At 41.7% G+C, this 23,449-nt stretch overlaps 1 protein-coding gene across 1 annotated transcript in view; it reads left to right on the top strand.

The window, feature by feature from the left end:
* Positions 1 to 23,449, top strand: part of DROSHA (drosha ribonuclease III) — a 649,328-nt gene that overhangs the window by 328,503 nt on the left and 297,376 nt on the right. Inside the window, exon 14 of the mRNA XM_082259249.1 lies at positions 253 to 377. Within this exon, the coding sequence (XP_082115375.1) occupies positions 253 to 377 (125 nt within the window). The remainder of the gene's footprint in view (positions 1 to 252; positions 378 to 23,449) is intronic.

Here is a 23,449-nt window from a genome sequence, read left to right as displayed (position 1 = left end):
TTCTTAAAGATTGCCTACAGTTTATTCATTTACTGTTCCCAAGATCCCCATTCTTGGTGTTTGCATGATTCATGTATTGTAGTTGACATTGAAGAAGTAACTGTGAAATCCCCAGAATGGCTTCCTGGAGCTCTTTTAGGCTAAGCAGAGACTAGTGTTGACAGATGCAGGTCCCCTGTAGTGTTATATAAACTCTGTATTATAATCCTATACCAATTTTGCTTGTTTTTTTTTTTTTCTTCTTCTTTTAAGAAACCCAGCTCAGTTCGAATTGATCAACTTGACCGCGAGCAGTTTAACCCAGAAGTGATTACTTTCCCTATTATTGTACATTTCGGTATAAGACCTGCCCAGCTAAGTTATGCAGGAGATCCACAGTAAGTTCCTTTTTCTACTTAGCATACAATAAATGGTGTTTGTTTTGAATCAAAAATGTAATTCTGTACATGTGAGCTGTTCTTCATGCGTCTCATTGAAAACAGTGCCTTGAAAAAGTATTCATATCCCTTGAAATGTTCCACATTCTGTCTTGTTACAACCAAAAACGTAAATGTATTTTAATGGGATTTTATATGATAGACCAACACAAAGTGGCACATAATTGTACAGTGGAGGGAAAATGATAAATGGTTTTCAAAATTGTTTACAAATAAATATCTGAAAAGTGTGGCGTGCATTTATATTCAGCCCCCTTTACTTTGATACTCCTAACTAAAATCTAATGGAACCAATTGCCTTAGAAGTCACCTAATTAGTAAATAGAGTCTACCTGTGTGCAATTTAATCTCAGTATAATTACAGCTGTTCTGTGAAGCCCCCAGAGGTTTGTTAGAGAACCTTAGAGAACAAACCACATCATGAAGGCCAAGGAACACACCAAACGGGTCAGGGATAAAGTTGTGGAGAAGTTTAAAGCAGAGTTAGGTTACAAAAAGTATCCCAAGCTTTGAACATCTCACAGAGCACTTTTCAATCTATTATACGAAAATGGAAAGAGTATGGCACAACTGCAAACCTACCAAGACATGGCTGTCCACCCAAACTGACAGAACGGGCAAGGAGAGCATTAAGCAGAGAAGCAGTCAAGAGGCCCATGGTAACTCTGGAGGAGCTGCAGAGATCCACAGCTCAGGAAGGAAAGTCTAACTACAGGACAACTATTAGTTGTGCACTCTTGAAATCTGGCAAGAAGAAAGCCATTGGAGTTTAGTAATTACCAATCACAAAGCTCACAAGAAAAATAACCTCATACAAAAGTGGAATTAAAACCACTATTTTCTAATAAGGAAAAACTCAAAATGTATGGTACAACCACCCAAAATTGTGATTTTTATTTTTTATTAGAGGGATTTTTAGTGTCCAGCATTCTAAGAGGAAGTATAATAAGCACAGAGAGTTTGTGAGTATTAATATTCTAAAATAGTTTGCCAATTTTTAGAAGTGGCTTTTCACAGATTGGCGAACCTCTGTCCATCTTTACTTTTGAGACACTCTTACTTTCTAAGATGCACTTTTTATACCCAATGTTGTTACTGGCCTGTAGACAATTAATCAAATTAGTTGCAAAACGTTCTCCCAGCTTTTCTTTGTTAGTACCAATTACTTTGCCAGCTTTTTGTTGTCTTGTCCCAACTGCCGTCAGTTTCAAAGTTACCATTGTATCATAACCACTTGCCGACCAGCCGCCGTAGTTTTACGACGTTAGGTCGGCTCAATTACGCAATTACGTCTCTTCATGTAATAGACAGTGGGGGTGCGCCAGAGGGGTACCCAACCAGCGGGTCCGGCGGACGCAACGTCCGCCGGCCACCCATGATCGCTCCCCATGGAGACAGAACGGCGGTCTGCCTATGTAAACTAGGCAGACCGCTGTTCTGTCAACGATGAACACAGAGATCCTGTGGTCCTCGTATTTAGGAACACAGGTCTCTGTGCAAATCTATTGAGTACACCCCCATACAGTTAGAAAGCACTCCCTAGGAGCACACTTAACCCTTTGATCCCCCCTGGTGTTAACCCCTTCCCTGCCAGTGTCATTAGTACAGTAACAGTACACTGATTACTGTAGTAATGTCACTGGTCCCCTCAAAAGTGTGTGTGTGTGTGTGGGGGGGGGAGGCATGGCGACCGCAAGCTAAGATGGCCACTTAAGTTCCCAGCTCAGGTCTGCTGCCCGAATCTATGGCCCATCCACGAGCCCCAATGAAGAGTACACTCCTCCAAGCATCTCTGCCTGTCTCCTCAACCATACGGGATGTCCCATAGGAGAAGAGAGGAGCGGCAGCTTCAAAAGATGTTGGGATTATTCGCTCCAGTCCGAAAGGAGCTACAACAATATGGCGGTGGGAGTCATCCTGCGGCCAAAGGCAGACCTCTAGGGGCGGCTTCTTTCATATTCCCTCAAGCTGTTACAGTAATAGAGGAGAATACATGGCTTGCAGAAGCAACCTTATCCACATCCCCTGACACACCCAGTCCTGTTAAGTCCATCCAAGGCGAGAATCAGCCACAGATGAACCGTAGAGTCCCTGCATGGAGGTATGTAACCCCACCCACAACACCGAGCACTGTGTCCTCTGAGCCTATAGCCTCCTTTCCCACAGTAGGACAACCCATGTCGGATATAGTAATGAAGGAAATGTTCCTATCCATGTGTTCTTCATTGCAAGCCGATATGCTTGCTGGCTTTAATAAGTATTCTGCAGTTGTTCAAGATCTGGGGGATATGGTAAATCACCTAGAAGAAGCCATGGGCTCATGTGCAAATTCCTATAATGATATGGTCAGTGTCCACTCCAAGCGAAAGAGACAGTGCTTCTGGCATTCCGTAAAAAAACACAGCTCCCAGGTTGTGGTGCTTCAATTCAGGATCTCCCAGGCATCTCCGCACATACCCTGCAAAGGCATACAAACCTTATTTCTATAACAAAGGTATTACCCAACCATGATAAATGTTGTCAGTGGAAATACCCTGCAACCTTAAAGATCTCCCGAGATGGTTCCACAACCTTCATCAACACTATACACGAAGGGCTGTGAATCCTCAAGGAATGAAAGATAGTGCCAGAAAATCCGCCTGAACCTACACAATCACGCCCACCAACCAGGCCATCCTGGAATTGGAGCAAGATATCACACAAGCACAAAGACCAGAAAAAATCCAAGATGGGCAATCATACTTGACAGACTACCCCACTCATTAGCAGAAACCGTGAGTAGCAGACACTCATCTTTTGCTTTACTTTTAGAAGATACATTCCTTTACCCCCTCTGATGTGCAGCATAGCTGCACTGAGTTCTTTGATGGACCCTTTTTTTTACCTATACATGGATCCTAAGTTTGCACCGGCTACATCCCAACACTTCTTGTATAACGCATGGCAAGGCGCCCACCGAATTACGCAGGCCACATCCCACAGCTTGCAAATACCTCACAAACAAGTTTCAAGAAAGGCACAGATGATTCCACCTAATACCAGCCTAGTTATTTCTTGTTTCATCTCACTTAGACCACGGAAGGAACTTGACAACATCATACTTCACTACCACTCCCATGTCACTTAAACTTTTATCCATAAATGCCCGTGGTCTGAACCACCCGGCTAAAAGATTTCCCTATGGAAAGAAACCAGCAAGTCCAGCACTGATGTGGTGATCGTACAAGAGACTCACTTCAAAGCTTGAGCCACTCCAAAATACCAGCATAAAGACTTCCACTATATCTTTTCAGCAGAATATTCCTCAAAATTAAGAACTCTTGTCACATTCTAGCTACAATCTTCCATAGTTGATACTGAAGGTCGCTATGTCCTACTGGTATGTTTCATTACTGATCGATTATATACGATTGTGGGGATCTATGCTCCAAATTTGAGAGACGACCCCTTCTATCGGACTTTCTTTAAAGGCCCGTACACACATATCTATTGTCGGCCGTAAATATTCGGCCGCCGAACGATCGGCCGATTGTCGGCTTGTTAGTATGATGCTTCTGACAACCGACTGCGACTTTTCCGCCGAACAGAATCGGGTGTACAGGCTATAACATTTTTGTTGGCCGTCACCAGAACGGCCGATTGTTCGCCAGTCAGTACAGAATTCGGCCGACTAACAGCAGATGAGCAAGACTGGGCATGCTCAGAGAAGAAAAAACACACGGAAAGTTAACCATCACATGGCATCACTTCTGCAGTCGGCTGTTGTTGGCCGACAAAATTCGTGTGCAGTCTTTTGCAGTTTTCAACAGACACGACAGCCCTGGACAAAAGACGGCCGATCGTGCTTTGGGGATCTATGCTCCAAATTTGAAACATGACCCCCTTCTATCGGACTTTCTTTAAGTAGATTGCCAAACACAAACAAGGTAATCTCATTGTATGTGGAGATATGAATCTAGTAGTAGACCCTAAATTGGACTCAACCAGAAGCAGGAGAATAAGACCATTCTCTCTGGCCAATCTCATGCTTAGGGAGGAGGTTTATGATGTGTAGAGATGCCTCCACGCATCGGAAAAAGATTACACGTATTACTCACCCAGATTCAATTCTTACTCTAGGATTGACTTATTCCTGGTAGACAAATGGTTGCTGCAACAGGTGTCCCGATCTGACATGGTGGATATTGCATGGTCTGATCATGTGGCAGTATCAATCACAATTTTTGTCGCACAAATATGACGTGATTTATCAAAAATGATAAATGACCCCTCCACCAGTGATGTAGTCAGTCTACATCTGAAAGAGTACTTCACCTCTAATGACGTACATGATGTTGACATATTTAATCTCTCGAACACCCATAAGGCATGTATCAGCGGAGTATTAATCCAGTTAGGAGCTAGGGTAAAAAAAGCTTAGATCTGCCAACTTCCAACGAATAGCGTCAGAATTAAGAGACCTACAATGACTAAATAAAGCCAACCCAGATTCTTTGACTGCTCTTAAACTATCTAAACTAAGCTTGGAGCACCACTCTATACTTCAAGACCAAACTAATCTTATGCTTAAACAGCTTAAACTGAAGTACTACTCCTCACACAACAGGGCTGGGAAATTTTTTGCATCTAGACTAAAAACTCGGAGGGTCAAAGCTAAAATTCCATTTCTATACCATCCTTCCACAAAACAGAAACTGACTAACCCCAAACAAATAGTGGATGCCTTTCTGGACTATTACGGGTCATTATATAACCTTAAGGATGACCCGGCCACCCCACAACCTATGACAAATGCAATCTCCTCCTTCCTGTAGACACTAAATTTACCCTCTATGACCTCTTCAGACTTCGAAGATATAAAGCATCCCTTCCCCAACACTTAAATACAGTAATTCGCTTCTTAACGTACGGTAAATCACCTGGTCTGGACAGACTATCTTGTGAATTCTACCAGGCTTTTAACTCTACTCTGGCCTCTTACTGAAGGTCTGTGTTCACTACCAAGCCGACCAAGCAGCCTTCCCACCTGAAATGTTAAAAGTGCATACCATCACACTCTCTAAACTAGACCCCGACTGCCCTGCCAATTTCAGGCCTATATCCCTTCTTAATGTAGATGTAAACTATACACCAAACTCCTAGCGCAAAGACTAAAAGGGATACTACCCAAATTAATACAACCAGACCAAACCGGATTCGTACCTGGTAGACAGACTTCTGACACAACCAGACGGATGATTGATATTGTTCACGCTGCTGAACGAGGACGATTGCCTTCTCTGCTGCTCTAAATTGATGCTGAGAAGGCGTTTGACCGAGTGCATTGTACCTATATGTCGCTTGTCCTACAAAAGTTTGGTTGTCAGGGGACAATTTTATCTGCAACTCTAGCACTGTACTCTTCTTTGGCCCAGGTGTATACCAAAGGTATGCTGTCTAAATTGTTTTCAATCTCAAATGGCAGAAGGCAAGGATGTCCACTCTCGCCAACAAATTTTAATTTACTGATTGAACTACTGGCAGAAAAAATTTGTTCGGACCTACGAATCACAGGATTCCTCTTCTGAGATAAGCCCCACATCATTAACTTATCCGCAGACTATATTATTTTGATGTTAACAAACCCTTAAATCTCACTTCCCAGGGCCCATGCTATTCTACCAGAATTCAGCCAGTTGTCATAAGGTTAACCACTCTATATCAATAATCTTAAACCTTGGTATGCCTAAATTAACGATCATACTTCTTAAAGACAGTTTGCCCTCTACCTGGGTCAAGAAGGACATCACCTACCTAGGCATCAAGATCACGCCCACTTGTGCCTCCCTAGAGGAAGCAAATTTTTAACCACTACTAACCAAACTTGATAAGGAACTAAAACGAATGGCTTATAAAATGATGGTACTTCCTCAAATCTCCAACTTATTTAGAACTCTACACATCCCCCTAAGACAGTTTTTTTTTTTTAAAGCTTTAACTTCTCAAATGAAGAACTTTATATGGCAGGGTAAGTGAGCTAGATGCTCCCATACATCCCTAACAAAGCACAGATCAACAGGAGGTATGGGTATGATGGACCTACAAGACTACCGCATAGATGTTCATGCAGACCACTTAAAACATTGGTTTACTCAATGTGCTGAACCACTATGGATAGATATTGAAAAGGATCTGAATAAGACCTCCAATTTATGCTCCATACTATATGCTGACATGTGGAAACCACTGAAACGGAACCTTCTACCACCTTCGACAACTGCATCCTTGTTAGCATAGCGAGCTATTACACGGCTCAGACCAAGTTCTTCCCAACACTACTGAGCAGACATACTGATTACTTACTCTAAAATACCTCATCCAAGACCTAAACATTGGAATTGTTTTGAGGGGACAGCAAATTTACACTTTTATACAAGCTGTACACTACTTTACATTGTAGCAAAGTGTCATTTGTTCAGTGTTGTCACATGAAAAGAGGTAATAAATTATTTACAAAAATGTGAGGGGTGTACTCACTTTTCTGAGATACTGTATACTTCTTTCTTGACCACCGTACTACTCCGTGAAAATCTGACAGGCTGGTTATACAGAAGCTGATCAGTAAATTGACTTCTGTACAACCAGCCTGCCAATATATGGACTGAAACTAGGACAGCTTTAGTCTATAAAAATTCTTACTGTAGATGGCCTTTGAAATGGCTGTATAGTAAATACTATCATCAGCCTAACCCGAGGATGCAGAGAGTGCTGCTTCACTATACACAGGAGTGACGTAATCATGGCTCAACCATTCAAACGGCCTAGGCACGTGCACCCAAAAGGAGAAAAGACAAAAAAAAAAAAATGGACATGCCTGCAACACTGACTGGAAGTCTTCCTTTGCAAGTGTAGCCCTACTCCCAAGGGAGCGGCTGAGTGTGGGTCCCCCTGGGTTACCACTAGCAACAACAGTACCTTCAGACATGTATTCAAGTGTGAGCACCTTAGACAAGAACCAGTCCAGTTTCTTTGGTTTTTAGGGTTTATTTGAGAACTTGGATGGGAGAAGGAAGAAGTGGGATACTCCAACAACTGAACTATGCACAATTAGGCAGGGACACTGAATAATGCTACTTGGCGTTTTGTTAGCACTCCTCTGACGCTGGTTAACGCTGACTGATGCTGGTTAACGCTGACTGATGCTGGTTAACGCTGACTGATATTGGTTGACGCTGACTGAGGCTGGTTAACACTGACTGAGGCTGGTTAACACTGACTAATGCTGGTAAACGCTGACTGATGCTGGCCTCAGCAGAGCCAGCTATTAGAACTTCACCTCTGACTGTAGGAAAAGTCCCTTTAAGCTCCCCAAGACACTACTTCCTGAGGTAGCTGACTTTAGAGCAAACTGTATTGCTTAACAATTCAGGGCCCTTCCTGGCACCCCCCTTCACTCCCCAACTTCAGAGTTTAACTACTTGGCACCCCCTTTACTGTGCACTCCTTGTTAGCTGGCTCCTGGATCCCCTTTGACCTCTCTGGAGTGGTCCCCTCTCTTAAGTAGGCCCCTTGGCAGTTCTTGAGTACTCACAATACTGTTTTTCCTGAAGATTTCTGCCCAGTAGCTCCGCTTGGTAAGCAACTCTGGATCCCTTGCAGCCCAGCTCAACCTCCGGTCCCTAGGCCGACTGCCTGGACCACCTTCACACTTTTACAGAAGTAGAGACAGCCGTCACCTCCTGGGACTGATGCTCCCACCAAAAGACACTCTGTAACATGCTCCCCACAGATTTATTTTCAATCCCAGGGTGCACTGTGGCAGACTCCGCCCACTGGGACAGTCATAATCCCTGGTGTGCTATTGGCTAGGTTTCCTCCACTGCCCAACAAGATGACACAGTGGGGAGACTCCCCAGACTCAACAGGTCACACTGGAGGCATGTGAAAGACTAGCTAACAGATCAGGCCCTCCTGATAAGCAGACAGGGCCACAACTATACTTTTCCTAGTACCTACCTAGGAGGGTGCTACACAAGGTAAGTTTGTCCTAATGTGCTAGCATGCACTGCATAATAATACATTATGGCTCTAAGTTATCGGAGACATATGTATTTTTTTTCTAAAGTTTACTACTGCTTTTAAGTGATTGTAAGGTTTTTATTGATTTATTTATTTTTTAATAAACATATACTTACCTGCTCTACATAATGGTTTTGCACTGAGCAGCCCCAATCCTCCTCCTCTCAGGTCTCCCACCAGAATTCTTGGCTCCTCCCCCCCACTCACCTCATATAAGAACTGATAAGACACAATATAATACATTTTTGTTTTGCGTTTAAACATGTTCTAAAAAGTTACCAGCAGCTAAACCTAAATGCTTTAAAATAGCAAAACCTGCTGTGGTCACAAAGATGTGAAAAAGCTGCAGTCAGGAAGGGGTTATGTTTAAATGAGTACAAGAGACAGGGAATATGAATAAGACAAATACAAAGGAAAAAAGAAAATAATAACAGCATCTTCTCTCTACTGCCCCTGCAAATGTGACATGAGTCTTTGAAAATGTTTGGAGGGAGAGAGTAATGCCCTTTATATTCTTGTAGCTCATGATCTAGAACACAAAGAAAACACTGCAATTTATACTGATTACATACATTGAACTACTGTTTACTTATATTTGTCACTGTCTTTGTTTCAATAACGTGTTTAATGAAGATTCATGTTCTCCTGCTAATTGTTTATTGAAAACTTTGAAAGACAAGAGCCTAATTATCCATGGCTAGTTAACAGCAAGAGCAACAGCACTGGTTAAAATAGTATAAGCTTATGCACTCCATAATTCAGCAAAATAAAGACAAATGGCCATGCTGGAGGGGAGTAAACCTCTTGCAAGGAAGAATTGCAGAAAAAAATATAAATGTGTATCTATATGATGTAGATAATGGCAGGGATTGCTCATCTGTAGTATGTTCACAATGTTTCTCAACACTGATAAGGTTTAGCTTAATTACTTCTGGTTAGCTCTGGCTTGTATCATGCTGTCAGTTCAGGTTTTGCAATGCCCCCTACTTAGCCTAGTATGCTTGTGCATTAAGCATGTTCTTGTAGTCTTGTCATTTTGTGAAGTTTCCGTGACCTCAAACACATTGCACAAAAATGTAGTTGTTTGCATGCTTTGAATAGCTGAACACCAACAATATTTTTTTTTTTTTTCATATACTTTTTTATTTGCATTAGATGAAAAAAAAAAGTTTTACAGTTTTTTTTTTTTTTTTTTTGCATTTTCTTGTACAAGGGTGAAGTAAAAGTGTACCTCACTACACAGCCCTCAATCAGCAACATCTGTAGCCATCAGTATGTTTTTTTTTTTAAACTCGAATATTCATTTAGGTGGCCGCAGAAGCCTTCTATAGTGAAGATCAGTAGGAACATTTGATTGCTTTGCTTTGGTGCCATTTCATAGTTTACTACAGCTGTGTCCTGGCAATATTACTTTGGAGTGGCTGCAGTAGCTATTTGTTTCCATTTTTGCATTGTGTTTGAGATGCTCAGTGTAGAACCTGTCTGCTTAAGTACAAAGAATGGTTCAGAAAGCAAAAATGGCTTATCTCTAGAGTATATGCGGATATGACAGGGTGTCATTTGCTCTGAATGGAAATAATAAAGTTACAAACTTACTGAAAGGTTTTTCTTGGATTCAAACGTTTAGTATGGTTATATACTTCTGTGGCAACCGCTGTTATGTGAAGTGTCCCAGCTTATCATTAAGAGGCACAGAGAAGGGCCAGCTGTAGAAAATTAATTTGGTGGCCTAGGGTGGGAAGCTGCTTAAAAGCTCTTCCTTTCCCATCTATGTACTGTAGTTCATTGCTCACAAAGAATGACAGTGATTTTCAAGACTTTTAGAAAAGCACTGTAAAGAGAATAGTTTAATCCTTCGGGTAAGAATGGTAGCGATGGCCCTGATCTGACAGTCATTGCAAAGTGGCTACAGGAACATCTCCGAAGCCTAGAACACTCTACTATTCTTATATTAAAGACATGTGTTATGCAATCATTAAAACTAAAGTTTTTCAGGATATATATATATATATATATATATGTGTGTGTGTGTGTAGTGGATGTAAAAAGTCTATACACCCCCGATAAAATGTCAGGTTTCTGTGATGTAATAAAATGAGACAAAGATAAATAATTTCAGAACTTTTTTCCACCTTTATTGTGACCTATAAACTGTACAACTTAGTTAAACAACAGACTGAAATCTTTTAGGTCGAGGGAAGTAAAAATAAAAAACTAAAATAATATGGTTGCAGAAGTGTGCACACCCTTTTAATTGTATTACAGCACTCAGTCTTTTTGGGTATGATTTTATCAGCATTCACATCTTGGCTTGCCCCCTCTTCTTTGCAAAAACACTAAAAATCTGTCAGATTGAGAGGGCATTCCCTGTGCACAGCCCATTTCAGATCACCCCACAGATTTTCAATCTGATTCAGGTCTGGGCTCTGACTTGACCATTCGAAAACTTTATTCTTCTTCTGGTGAAGCCATTTCTTTGTTGATTTGGATGTATGCTTTGGGTCATTGTCATGCTGAAAGATGATTAAGGCCCCTGTTCCAGCTGAAGAAAAACAGCCCCAAAGCATGATGGTGCCACCACCATGCTTCACTGTGGGTATGGTTTTCTTTTGGTGATGTACAGTGTTGTTTTTTTTGCCAAACATATCTTTTGGCAAATTATGGACAAAAAGGTCAACCTTGGTTTCATTAGACCAGAATACATTTTCCCACATGCTTTTGGGAGACTTCAGATGTGTTTTTGCAAAATTTAGCTGGCTTGGATGTTTTTCTTTGTAAGAAAAGGCTTTCATCTTGCCACTCTACCCCATAGCCCAGACATATGAGGAAAACACGAGATTTTTGTCACAAGTACCACACAGCCAGTACTTGCCAGATATTCCTGCAGCTCCTTTGATGTTGCTATAGGCCTCTTGGCAGCCTCCTTGACCGCCAACCAGGGACCAGCCAGACTAAGGGAAAATGGCCACAATCAGATACAAACACTGAAGCATGCTGCCAGAATCTTTCCTGCACCCTCTGAAAAGCTGCACCCTCTGCAAGGGGAACCTCCCTGAAGGTAGGACACACATTTAGGGGAGACTCTGCTGTGTACTCTGCACCAGTCTCTGCACTGGGACCCCCCTGCACTATACCCACACTGCAAACACCAGGGTATGCACCTAGGGGTCTCCTACACTGTGACCCCTCCAGACTACCAGGATGGGACACACACTATCCCAGGACCCTAAAGGAGTGGGGATAGCGTGAGAGACCCCAGGGATCTCTGCTGCATTCTCTGCCCTAGGACCCCCCCCCCACCAGACTCTAGGTCCAGACGGGGGAATTGGAGTGGGAGAAGCCCAGCTCAGTGAGGGATTTAAGGATGGGAGGAGGGAACCGAAGTAGGGGAGCTGTCAGCCAAGAGACGGCTGCGACTCAGACCCAAGCCCGATCGTCTGTGTCCCTGCGAGATGTTTAACTCACGGCCAGCCACTGTCCGTGAGGCTATGTCGCGGCCGACCTAGTGCGTAGCTGCGGTCTGCACACGCTCGCTGGCTGGGCTGGGGGGACCACTGGATCTAAGTTATACAGCCTGTTGCCCAGCCCAGCAGTTGATTGTAGATCTCCCGAGTGAAAAAACAAAAAAGATGTAAGGAAGGAAAAAATTGCTAGGACCAGAGATCACAGCCGGGAGACTAGGTCCTTACTCCCGACTAGACAGAATAAAAACGGATTACCTAGAGCAGAGAGAGGGGTTATATACCAGCTGAGGATGACCCATGGGCGTAGCCAGGTGTTTTTTGTACTGCCTAGTCCTACTCCTGGAGGAGGCAATATAACCCACTAGTTATGATTTATGGAGCGCTGTGTCCATTGATAAACTCAGAGAAATGGATTTTCGTTTTCAATAATTTTTATTGAGTATTTTGACATAAACATCAGAACAATGACAGTTAGTATCTGTTAGGGGCAAAGCCCATACTGCGACAAACTGTAACAGGCCCCGAGGCAAACCTTGAGAAATGGATTTTACAGTAAATATAAAAATCACATTTTCTCATCAGCTGTATATAGCAGGGTTGTGACTTCTATCAGTGTCTGGTTAAAGCTTGTAAGAGGAGTTTTCATTCTGCTCTGACTGTACTATGAGGCTGCAGGACCCCTGACCCTATGTCTGGACAGTGCTGATTGTCCGTGTGCTCTACACATGCATTCTCCCAAGGAAAAAAAAAAAAAACTCTCCAGCAATACACACCAAACTGAGCATGTGCAGAGTGACTCCATAGGCTCTGTTATCAGGATGGATTGGGGACAGTGGAAGAAGTGGCGATTTAGAAAAAATAGGATCAAACCGCCTTTTTACACAATGATGTGGATTACCTCCTTAGGTTCCACAGTGAGCTTTACTCCATATACAGACAGATTTTTCTGTTGTGGGTTTAGTAACACTTTAATGGCCCTGTAAAATATTTTTCATTAATGTGTTTTCTACTGTGCTTTTATCCCTCTTTATAACATTCCCTGTAAGTTCTTAAACCTCTCCTTTCCCTCTCACTTCTGCTTGTTTGGAATGAGCAGTGCACATTAGTTGTGGTCATGTGCACTGCTCTGTGCACACTACAAATCGTATAGTCCATAGCCCCTATTCCAGCTCAAAAGAGAGCAAGGAGAGATGGTGGCTACATTTCTACATATAGTGGGTCGATGGAAAACAAACATAGCCAGCCTTGAACAGAAAGTTGGATCAAAGCAGCAAAAGGAAAAAAAATGATATTTGGAGGGGGCTAAGAGTACATATTTGGAATATATATATATACCTATTTTTTGTCACTTTTATATTTACATTACCATGCCATTTCTTTTTTTAGTATAATTGTTCTGTTTCTGAAACTACATTCATCAAAGAATATTTCTTTGAAACCTTTCCCATGCTAGCTTTTATATTAAGAGTTATTCATGGGGACATTTTAACCCATTTTATAATTATTTCCAGAAGTATGACGTGGGTTGTAGGGCAGTTTACGCTGACTTTCTGACAACACTCTTGCCATGAGAGCTTGATAGCGTTGAGATCTGGCCATTTTGGTGGCAGTTATTTTAAAGACAGTATTTCAGCTTCCAGTTTCTACACAAGTAAGTGTTACATAGATTAGAATTATACTATATTACCAGAAGTTTTGTGATGCCGGCCTTTACAGGACTGCGTACCAGTGCACATACAAGGTCCATAAAGACATGGATGAGCTAGTTTGGGGTGGAGGAATTTAACTGGCCTGCACAGAGTCTTGACCTCAACCCGACAGAACACCTTTGGGATGAATTAGACTGGAGACTGCGAGCCAGATCTACATCAGTGCCTGACCTCAAAAATGCACTTCTGGAAGAATGGTCAAATATCCCCATAGACACACTCTAAAACCTTGTAGACAGTCTTCCCAGAAGAGTTGAAGCTGTTATAGCTGCAAAGGGCAGGCAAACTCAATATTGAACCCTAAGGACTAAGACTGGGATGCCATTAAAGTTCATGTGCGTGTAGAGGCAGGCGTCCCAATACTTTTGGTAATATAGTGTATGTACCTTACACCTTAATTATAAGCTATCCCTGCCGTTTTGTTCTAGGTGTACAAGAATGACATTGTACAGCGTAGGGTCTTCGGGCTTCACTTCTATCCATTCTCCTTGCACCATTTGGCTCCTACTTGAAACCTCACTCTGAGGGCCTCTGCTCAGAGTACAACCTTCGAAGCTTTTATTATGCTGTGGCAAATCTTTTTTTTGACAACCTTTCAGGCAACTTGCGTCTGATATTCCTGATGTCTCAGGCACCCCCCATAAAAGGAACCTCTTCCATTCCTATTGAGAATGGTATAGCCTTCTTATAAGTGGATCCTTGGGTTATTTTGGGTTGGGTAACCCATATATGTGAGGACCTGTTGTACATTCCTGTTGCCTATGTTTTACCTAACTCTCAAAGTTATTGCTTTGGGACATCCCATGGACTATGGATATTATGCATGTACTGTATGCTTAAAATAAGAGGAATTGGGACTTACCTGTAAATTCCATATCTTGGAGTACAGTACAGGAAACCCTATTGCTCTATTCCCTGGTTATTCTGCATTGGTTGTTAAAACCGAGCACTCAGAGTGAGGACACTTTAGAGGGGTGGCTTCTCAAGAGCTTTGTCAGTGTCCGCTCACCTAACGGTACAAGTCTATAACCCTATCATCCCTTGGAGAATCTAAGCCTCATCTTGGAATGGTTCTGTCCAAGGTTTTCCTACTCCTCAGTTGGACTGCTTTTGGACATGTCAATGTACCTAAACACTTTGTCCTGTGTCCCTCAATGTACGAAAAAGAAAATAGAATTTTTGACTTGTCATAAAATCTTTTTCTTGGACTGAATTAGGATTATGATTCACTCCTTCTATTGCATGGTACAAAACTGAGGAAGGCTGGAAAAGGTAGAAGTTATACTGAGCTGACCTCAGAGCTCTGTTTTACAATGATTTCCAGTGTCCTGTTAAACTGGGACCAGTAAATTTTGATCCCATTCATGGACAGGCTGGTTGTACAGAAGTCAATCTACTAATCAACCTCTGTACATTCAACCTGTTGAAAAATCTTACCATGATCAGCACCGCCAGCTATACCTGACAGTGCTGATCAGTGCATTCTTAAGATGGGGATCCTTCCCCATTGTCAGAATACAATGGTGCAGCAGGATTATTCCTCCGTCCACATTGAATGTGTGTATAGGGAGTCGATTCATTCTTTTTTTATTCAACTTGCTGGTTAAATGAAAAAATAATTCTCATGTATAGGCTGCCTAAGTCAGAAATACTTTTATTATTATACAGGATTTATTTAGCGCCAACAGCTAGCGCAGCGCTTTACAACATGAGGGCAGACAGTACAGTTACTATACGATTTAATACAGGAAGAATCAGTGGGCCCTGCTCGTTAGAGCTTTTATTGTCTGGGAGGTGAAGAAGGGACTTCCAGTTTAGATAGAATCACTTCCTGTGTGTCCTATTGTGTTGCAGCAGGGTGTATCTATAATGCTATGTTAAGCCTAGTACACACAGGCCTAATGTTGGGTGGCATCAGTCGTATCAATAGAAACCGGCCGACATTCTGCTTGTGTGTATGGCAGCTGGTCTGACAGAAGCCATTTGGCCAGCTTCTGTCACAGGGTCATGAGCGAAAAAAGGTCTGCCCATCGGCTCCCAATTGGCGCTCTCAGCCAATTACTGTAGTGTTCTGGCGGGGGGCTGTCAGAACACAATAACACAGCAGGGGAGATCGCTGTACTAACTTTAGATTGTTAGTACAGCGGCCCTGACCTGAGCTGTCCGTTTTTTTTATTTTTGTTCAGACCGCTGGGTTTAGCAAAAAAAAAAAACTAGTGTGTACGAGGCTTTAAGGGAATTCCAAATTCTTTAATAAACACCTCAAAGGGTTTTAAGGTGTTTTAGAATTTAACTGATGCAAATACTTCTGGATCCAAAGAGAAAACAAAGTTGAACTGTGTAGGCACTGAAATAAAAAGAGTGGCTAACAAATGAAAAAGTGAGTTTATCTCAAGCCTGTAGATGTAAGTAGTAAAAGTCCTGTAAGTGTAAATATTGATTTCCATTGTAAAATGTAATAAACTGTCCACCTGTAGTAGGGACTATCAGGGCATGTATAGCAAAAAATATGAACACATCTTGAGACAAAGAATAAGGAGAAACAGTTACATTCACTGCAGAAAATCGTGTCTTTGCCAGAGGTCACGATTAGCGTCCAAGATCCTGTTTTTACTTCTCACATACACTATCTCACAAAAGTAAGTACACCCCTCACATTTTTGTAAATATTTTACTATATCTTTCCATGTGACAACACTAAAGAAATTACACTTTGCTACAACGTAAAGTAATAGCTTTTTCTTCTTGATCCAAATGTCTTTAACATAAACCCTACCTTTTCCAGCCATCGACCTTTTAGGTCCGGTTCACATTGATGCGATCACAGAGATAGCATGTAATTCGGAGCGCACTGCTCCTAAATTACATGCAATCTCTGTGCGGTGCAAATTTCAGCTATTCAGTTTGTATGGCTGAATTCGCACTGCATCTGCACTAAACACGCACATGACCCTTTTTTTTAATCTGCAGCAGAATCAGATTGCATGGTGGTTCACATTAGTGCGATCCGATTCTGTGCGAACTTACAGATCGCACTGCGATATGCGATCTCAACTGGGGGTGTCGTTAACTTTTAATCGACACCCCCTGCATATCGCATATGGCAGTGTGAACTGCCAGAGGATGCGATGCGGGAACACGCTGCATATTCGCAGTGTTCCCGCATCGCAGAAGTGTGAACCGGGACTTAGTGTATGTGATCTTTTGCCCATTTATATTTCTTTCATATATTGTGTTTCCTTTTGAAACTCTGACTCTAAAGCCAGCATTCTAGTGTCACGTTTTCCATTGCTCCAGATGACAATGGTATTTAGCATGTAATATTTAAGGCCCAACTCTATTTAGGTAAAAAAAATATTCACCATGCACTGCAAGGGTTAAAGTAGTGCTAAAAGCAAAAAAAAAAAAAAAAAAACGATAATCACTAACATTAACAAAGCAGTCTTTGTTTTTCTGAGTCTCCTTTGTGACTTTATTTTTTAACAGTTGATCGTGCTGATATTATTCAACTTTCTTTAATGGACCAAGCTGTGCAACAAAATTGGAAGTTAGAGGGTTGAGACAAACCATTTAACAAGGGTGCTTACAGTGGTCATCTTTTATTCATTTTGTTAAAACATTTATCCCAAAATGAAAAAAAAAAAAAAAAAAGTTTCTGTAACTGCTAAAAAAGTGTTAGCTGGTGTTAGGCTTTATTCGACTTTATATTAGTGATATGTAATCAAAATCTTCCAGTCTATTTAACCACTTGCCGACTGCCTAACGACGATTTACGTCGGCATTTAGCCCCTCACAGGCAAAGCGACGTAGGTCTACGTCGCTAGCCTGTGAGGCTCCAGGGAGCGAACGCGCGCTGCTGGAGGCGCGCTCCCACTCGCTCACGGACCCCCCCCCCGCGCGCGTGTGCCCGGTGTCCGCCGGGCACTCGCGATTGTCCGTTACAGCGGGAGAAAGGCAGGCGGCTAATGTAAACAAAGCCGCCTGTCATTCTCCCCTGTGTAAGAATTGAGATCATACGGTTCTGCTATGTAGGACCGTTGATCTCTGTTCTTACACCTCAAGCCACATCCAATCACAGTTAGAAGCACGCCCCTAGGGACACACTTAACCCCTCCTTCTCAAATAAAGTTAACTCCTTCCCTGCCAGTGTCATTTTTACAGTAACAGTGCATATGTATAGCACTGATTACTGTAGTAATGTCACTGGTGACCCCAAAAGTGTAAGAAATGTCAGTCAAGGGTCCGATCTGTCCGCCGCAATGTCGCAGTCCCGCAAAAAAAATCGCAGATTGCCGCCATTACTCGTTAAAAAAAAAAAAACAACAAAAATGACATAAATCTTTCCCTTAGTTAGTAAACACAATAACTTTTGCGCAAACCAATCAAAATACGCTTTTTGCGATTTTTTTTTTTACCAAACATATGTAGCATAAATAAAAGATTAGATTTTTGCATTTTTGGGGGGGAATTTCATATAAAAAAAAATTTAAAATATTGTTATTTTTGCAAAATTGACGCTCTTTTTTTGTTTATAGCGCATGATCAAAAAATCGCACAGGTGATCAAATACCACCAAAAGAAAGCTCTGTTTGTGGGAAAAAAAAGGACGTCAAATTAGTTTAGGAACAACCGCGCAATTGTCCGTTAAAGTCACGCAGTGCCAAATCGCAAAATAGGCCCTGGTCAGGAAGGGGGTAAAACCTTCCGGGGCTTAAGTGGTTAACACTATACTCTCTAGACAATGCTGCTGTTCAAAGGTGTCCCTTTTGCTCTTCGATAGATAGTGGAGCCAGCCTAAGACTGTGTTACTGGCTAGATCACACGTTTTTTTTTTGAGGTTTACCCCCTTCCTGACCAGACCAATTTTCTCGATTTGGCACTGCGTTAGATTAACTGACAATTGCGTAGTCATGCGACACTGCACCCAGATGAAATGTATGTCCTTTCCCCCCCCCCCCCCCCCACAAATAGAGCTTTCTCTTGGTGGTATTTGATCACCTCTCCGTTTTTTTATTTTTTGCGCTATAAACAAAGCTGGCAATTTTGAGAAAAATATATATATATATATATATATATATATATGTGTGTATATATATATATATATATATATATATATATATAAATTTAGGCCGATATGTATTCTGCTACATATTTTTGGTCGAAAAAATCCTAATAAGCCTATATTGCCCACTATTGCCTATATATACGTTATTCTGTGCAGTGTGGCCACCCTATAGCAGTAAATCTTTAACCTTATTGCAGATAATGCTCAGAAAAATCTTCTGGGCCACAGGATCCCCCTAGTCCCCTTTTTTAATTACCTATGTCCGATCTCAATCCAGCGTTGTGCCCAAGAGCAGTGGCTCTCTCCTGCCTAACTGGGCATTGGCCTAACGGGAGCCATTTGCTCTTGCTTCTGTCATTTATATCCTGTGGCAGGGGGCAGGGCCAAGATGCACTGTCTATTGATACAGAAAGCATGCCTCGGGATTGAGCCCGCACAAGTGCCTTCAGAGAAAGTGGCTTCCTATGGGGGCATTAGTTAAAGAGATAGAGCCAGGAGCCACAGTGGGGGATCCAAGAAGAGGAAGAGGGCTACTCTGTCAATAATCGGAGTGTCCAACTCCTCGCGGTGGCTCCAGAGTAAATCAATGTATCCATTTTGTGATCACTTCAGCTTTTTTCCAAAGCTGCCTCCTACCCATTGAGGCTCTATACAAGAAGGACCTACATCCCTGGGGTGCAATAATCTTGTAACTATTAGTGAAGGGACAATAATTTACTTATGAACTGTATCTGTAATAGTTAACTATGAATAGATCATAGGTGAATGGTGGAAGCAGATGTCCTCAGTGTTTTTGTATAGCTGGACTACAGCAGACATCACTTAGGTTTCCTGCTACTCACTACAATCTGATCTCCTGTCTAATCACTAAAGAATGGCATGCTTCATTGCTAACTGTGTACATGTGATGTATTGGTGAACCCCTGGAGTGTGTTTTTAGTAGCAATGTTATCCTGTTTTTAACTTTTTATGTGTAGTATGCTATTGTTGACATTACCTGTGATTTAGAATTTTGTTACCAATAAAGTTTATTAGTTTGGGATAAACCACAGTTTGCTCTATCCCCCCCTCCCTTTTTGAACTCCTTTGGGTCCTCCCCAAATTTCTTTGACTGCTCTGTGCAAAACCATTGCAAAGAGCAGGTAAGTATGACATGTTTATTATTTTTAAAAACTATTATTATAAAAAAAAAGATTTACAATCACTTTAAGGAGGAAATAATGTAAAATACAGTACTGTACAAAAGTTTAAGGCTGGTGTTAAAAAATTCTGTAAAGTAAGAATGCTTTTAACCACTTAAGCCCCGGAGGATTTGGCTGCTCAAAGACCAGGGCCTATTTTGCGATTCGGCACTGCGTGATTTTAACGGACAATTGAACGGTCGTGCAATGCTGTACCCAAATGAAATTGACGTCCTTTTTTTCCCACAAAAAGAGCTTTCTTTTGGTGGTATTTGATCACCTGTGCGATTTTTACTTTTTGCGCTATAAACATAAAAAGAGCGACAATTTTGAAAAAATAATAATTTTCACATTTTTTTGTATGAAATTACCCCCCCCCCCCCAAAAAAAAAATGTAAAAATCTAATTTTTTTAACATTTTAGGCCAATTTGTTTTCTGCTACATGTTATTGGTGAAAAAATCGCAATAGGCTTATTTTGATTGGTTTGCGCAAAAGTTATTGCGTTTACTAACTAAGGGAAAGATCTATGTCATTTTTATTTTAACTAGTAATGGCGGTGATCTGTGATTTTTTTTTTTGCGGGACTGCGACATTGCGGCGGACAGATCGGACCCTTGACTGACATTTTTGACACTTTTGGGGGTACCAGTGACATTACTACAGTAATCAGTGCTATACATATGCACTGTTACTGTAAAAATAACACTGGCAGGGAAGGGGTTAACTTTATTAGACATCCAGGGGTTAAGTGTGTCCCTAGGGGTGTGCTTCTAACTGTAAAGGGGCATGGCTTTTGATGTAACCACAGAGACATACGATCCTACATAGCAGGATCGTATGATCTCTGCAGTTACACCAGGGAGAATGACAGGTGGCTTTGTTTACATTAGCCGCCTGCCTTTCTCCCTCTCCAGCGGGAGATCGCAAGTGACCGGCAGACATCGGAGCCGCCGGTCACTCGCACTGGGATGGCAGTGAATGAGCGGGGGCGGGAGCGCACCTTCCGGCGGCACGCACTCGCTCCTTATTGGCTCGCGGGCGAGTGACGTACCGATGCATCACTTTGCCCAGGGGGGGCTGACCGCCGCAGTATATGTACTTGCGGCGGTCGGCAAGTGGTTAAAAATGTATATTTTAATTGTTTATTTTTAACAATTTACAAAATGCAAAGTGAGTGAACAGAATTAAAATTCAAATAAATGTTTGTTGTGACTACCCTTTGGCTTTAAAACATTATCAATTCTTCTTGGTACACGCTGTGCTTGTGCTCCTAGTTTTTGAAGGAACTCGGCAGATAGGTTGTTCCAAACACCTTGGCGTACTAACCACCGAAATTCTGTGGATGTAGCTTGCCTCAAATCCTTCTGTCTCTTCATGTTTTCCCAGACAGACTCGATGATCAGGGCTCTGTGGGGGTTGAACCATTACTTTCAGGATTCCTTGTTCTTCTTTACGCTGAAGATTGTTTTTAATGACATTAGCTGTATGTTTGGGGTCTTTGTCCTGCTGCAGAATAAATTTGGAGCCAATTACACGCCTCCCTTAAGGGTATGGCTTGATGGATAAGTATCTGCCTGTATTTCTCAGCATTGAGGACACCATTGGTCCTAACAAAATCTCCAACTTCTTCTGTGGAAATGCAGCCCCAAACTTGAATGGAACCTACACCATGCTTCATTGTTGCCTGCAGACACTCATTGTACAGCTCTCCAGCCCATTGGCGAACAGACAGCCAAATATTTAAAATTTTGACTCATCAGTCTAAAGCATCTGCTGTCATTTTTCTGCACCCAAGCTCCTACATTTTTTTGTGTAGTTGAGTCACTTAGTCTTTTTTCCACATCAGAAGTATGGCTTTTTGGCTTACAGTGGTCATCTTTTATTCATTTTGTTAAAACATTTATCCCAAAATGAAAAAAAAAAAAAAAGTTTCTGTAACTGCTAAAAAAGTGTTAGCTGGTGTTAGGCTTTATTCGACTTTATATTAGTGATATGTAATCAAAATCTTCCAGTCTATTTAACCACTTGCCGACTGCCTAACGACGATTTACGTCGGCATTTAGCCCCTCACAGGCAAAGCGACGTAGGTCTACGTCGCTAGCCTGTGAGGCTCCAGGGAGCGAACGCGCGCTGCTGGAGGCGCGCTCCCACTCGCTCACGGACCCCCCCCCCGCGCGCGTGTGCCCGGTGTCCGCCGGGCACTCTCGATTGTCCGTTACAGCGGGAGAAAGGCAGGCGGCTAATGTAAACAAAGCCGCCTGTCATTCTCCCCTGTGTAAGAATTGAGATCATACGGTTCTGCTATGTAGGACCGTTGATCTCTGTTCTTACACCTCAAGCCACATCCAATCACAGTTAGAAGCACGCCCCTAGGGACACACTTAACCCCTCCTTCTCAAATAAAGTTAACTCCTTCCCTGCCAGTGTCATTTTTACAGTAACAGTGCATATGTATAGCACTGATTACTGTAGTAATGTCACTGGTGACCCCAAAAGTGTAAGAAATGTCAGTCAAGGGTCCGATCTGTCCGCCGCAATGTCGCAGTCCCGCAAAAAAAATCGCAGATTGCCGCCATTACTCGTTAAAAAAAAAAAACAACAAAAATGACATAAATCTTTCCCTTAGTTAGTAAACGCAATAACTTTTGCGCAAACCAATCAAAATACGCTTTTTGCGATTTTTTTTTTTTTTACCAAACATATGTAGCATAAATAAAAGATTAGATTTTTGCATTTTTGGGGGGGAATTTCATATAAAAAAAATTTTAAAATATTGTTATTTTTGCAAAATTGACGCTCTTTTTTTGTTTATAGCGCATGATCAAAAAATCGCACAGGTGATCAAATACCACCAAAAGAAAGCTCTGTTTGTGGGAAAAAAAAGGACGTCAAATTAGTTTAGGAACAACCGCGCAATTGTCCGTTAAAGTCACGCAGTGCCAAATCGCAAAATAGGCCCTGGTCAGGAAGGGGGTAAAACCTTCCGGGGCTTAAGTGGTTAACACTATACTCTCTAGACAATGCTGCTGTTCAAAGGTGTCCCTTTTGCTCTTCGATAGATAGTGGAGCCAGCCTAAGACTGTGTTACTGGCTAGATCACACGTTTTTTTTTTGAGGTTTACCCCCTTCCTGACCAGACCAATTTTCTCGATTTGGCACTGCGTTAGATTAACTGACAATTGCGTAGTCATGCGACACTGCACCCAGATGAAATGTATGTCCTTTCCCCCCCCCCCCCCCCCCCCACAAATAGAGCTTTCTCTTGGTGGTATTTGATCACCTCTCCGTTTTTTTATTTTTTGCGCTATAAACAAAGCTGGCAATTTTGAGAAAAATATATATATATATATATATATATATATATATATATATATATATATATATGTGTGTATATATATATATATATATATATATATATATATATATATATAAATAAATAAATATATATATATATATATATATATATAAATTTAGGCCGATATGTATTCTGCTACATATTTTTGGTCGAAAAAATCCTAATAAGCCTATATTGC

This window comes from Pelophylax lessonae, assembly GCF_965119305.1.
Source record: "Pelophylax lessonae genome assembly, chromosome: 5".
NCBI classification, from domain to species: domain Eukaryota; kingdom Metazoa; phylum Chordata; class Amphibia; order Anura; family Ranidae; genus Pelophylax; species Pelophylax lessonae.
Note: the sequence above shows the minus strand (reverse complement) of the source record. Positions and strands in the feature narration are given on the sequence as shown.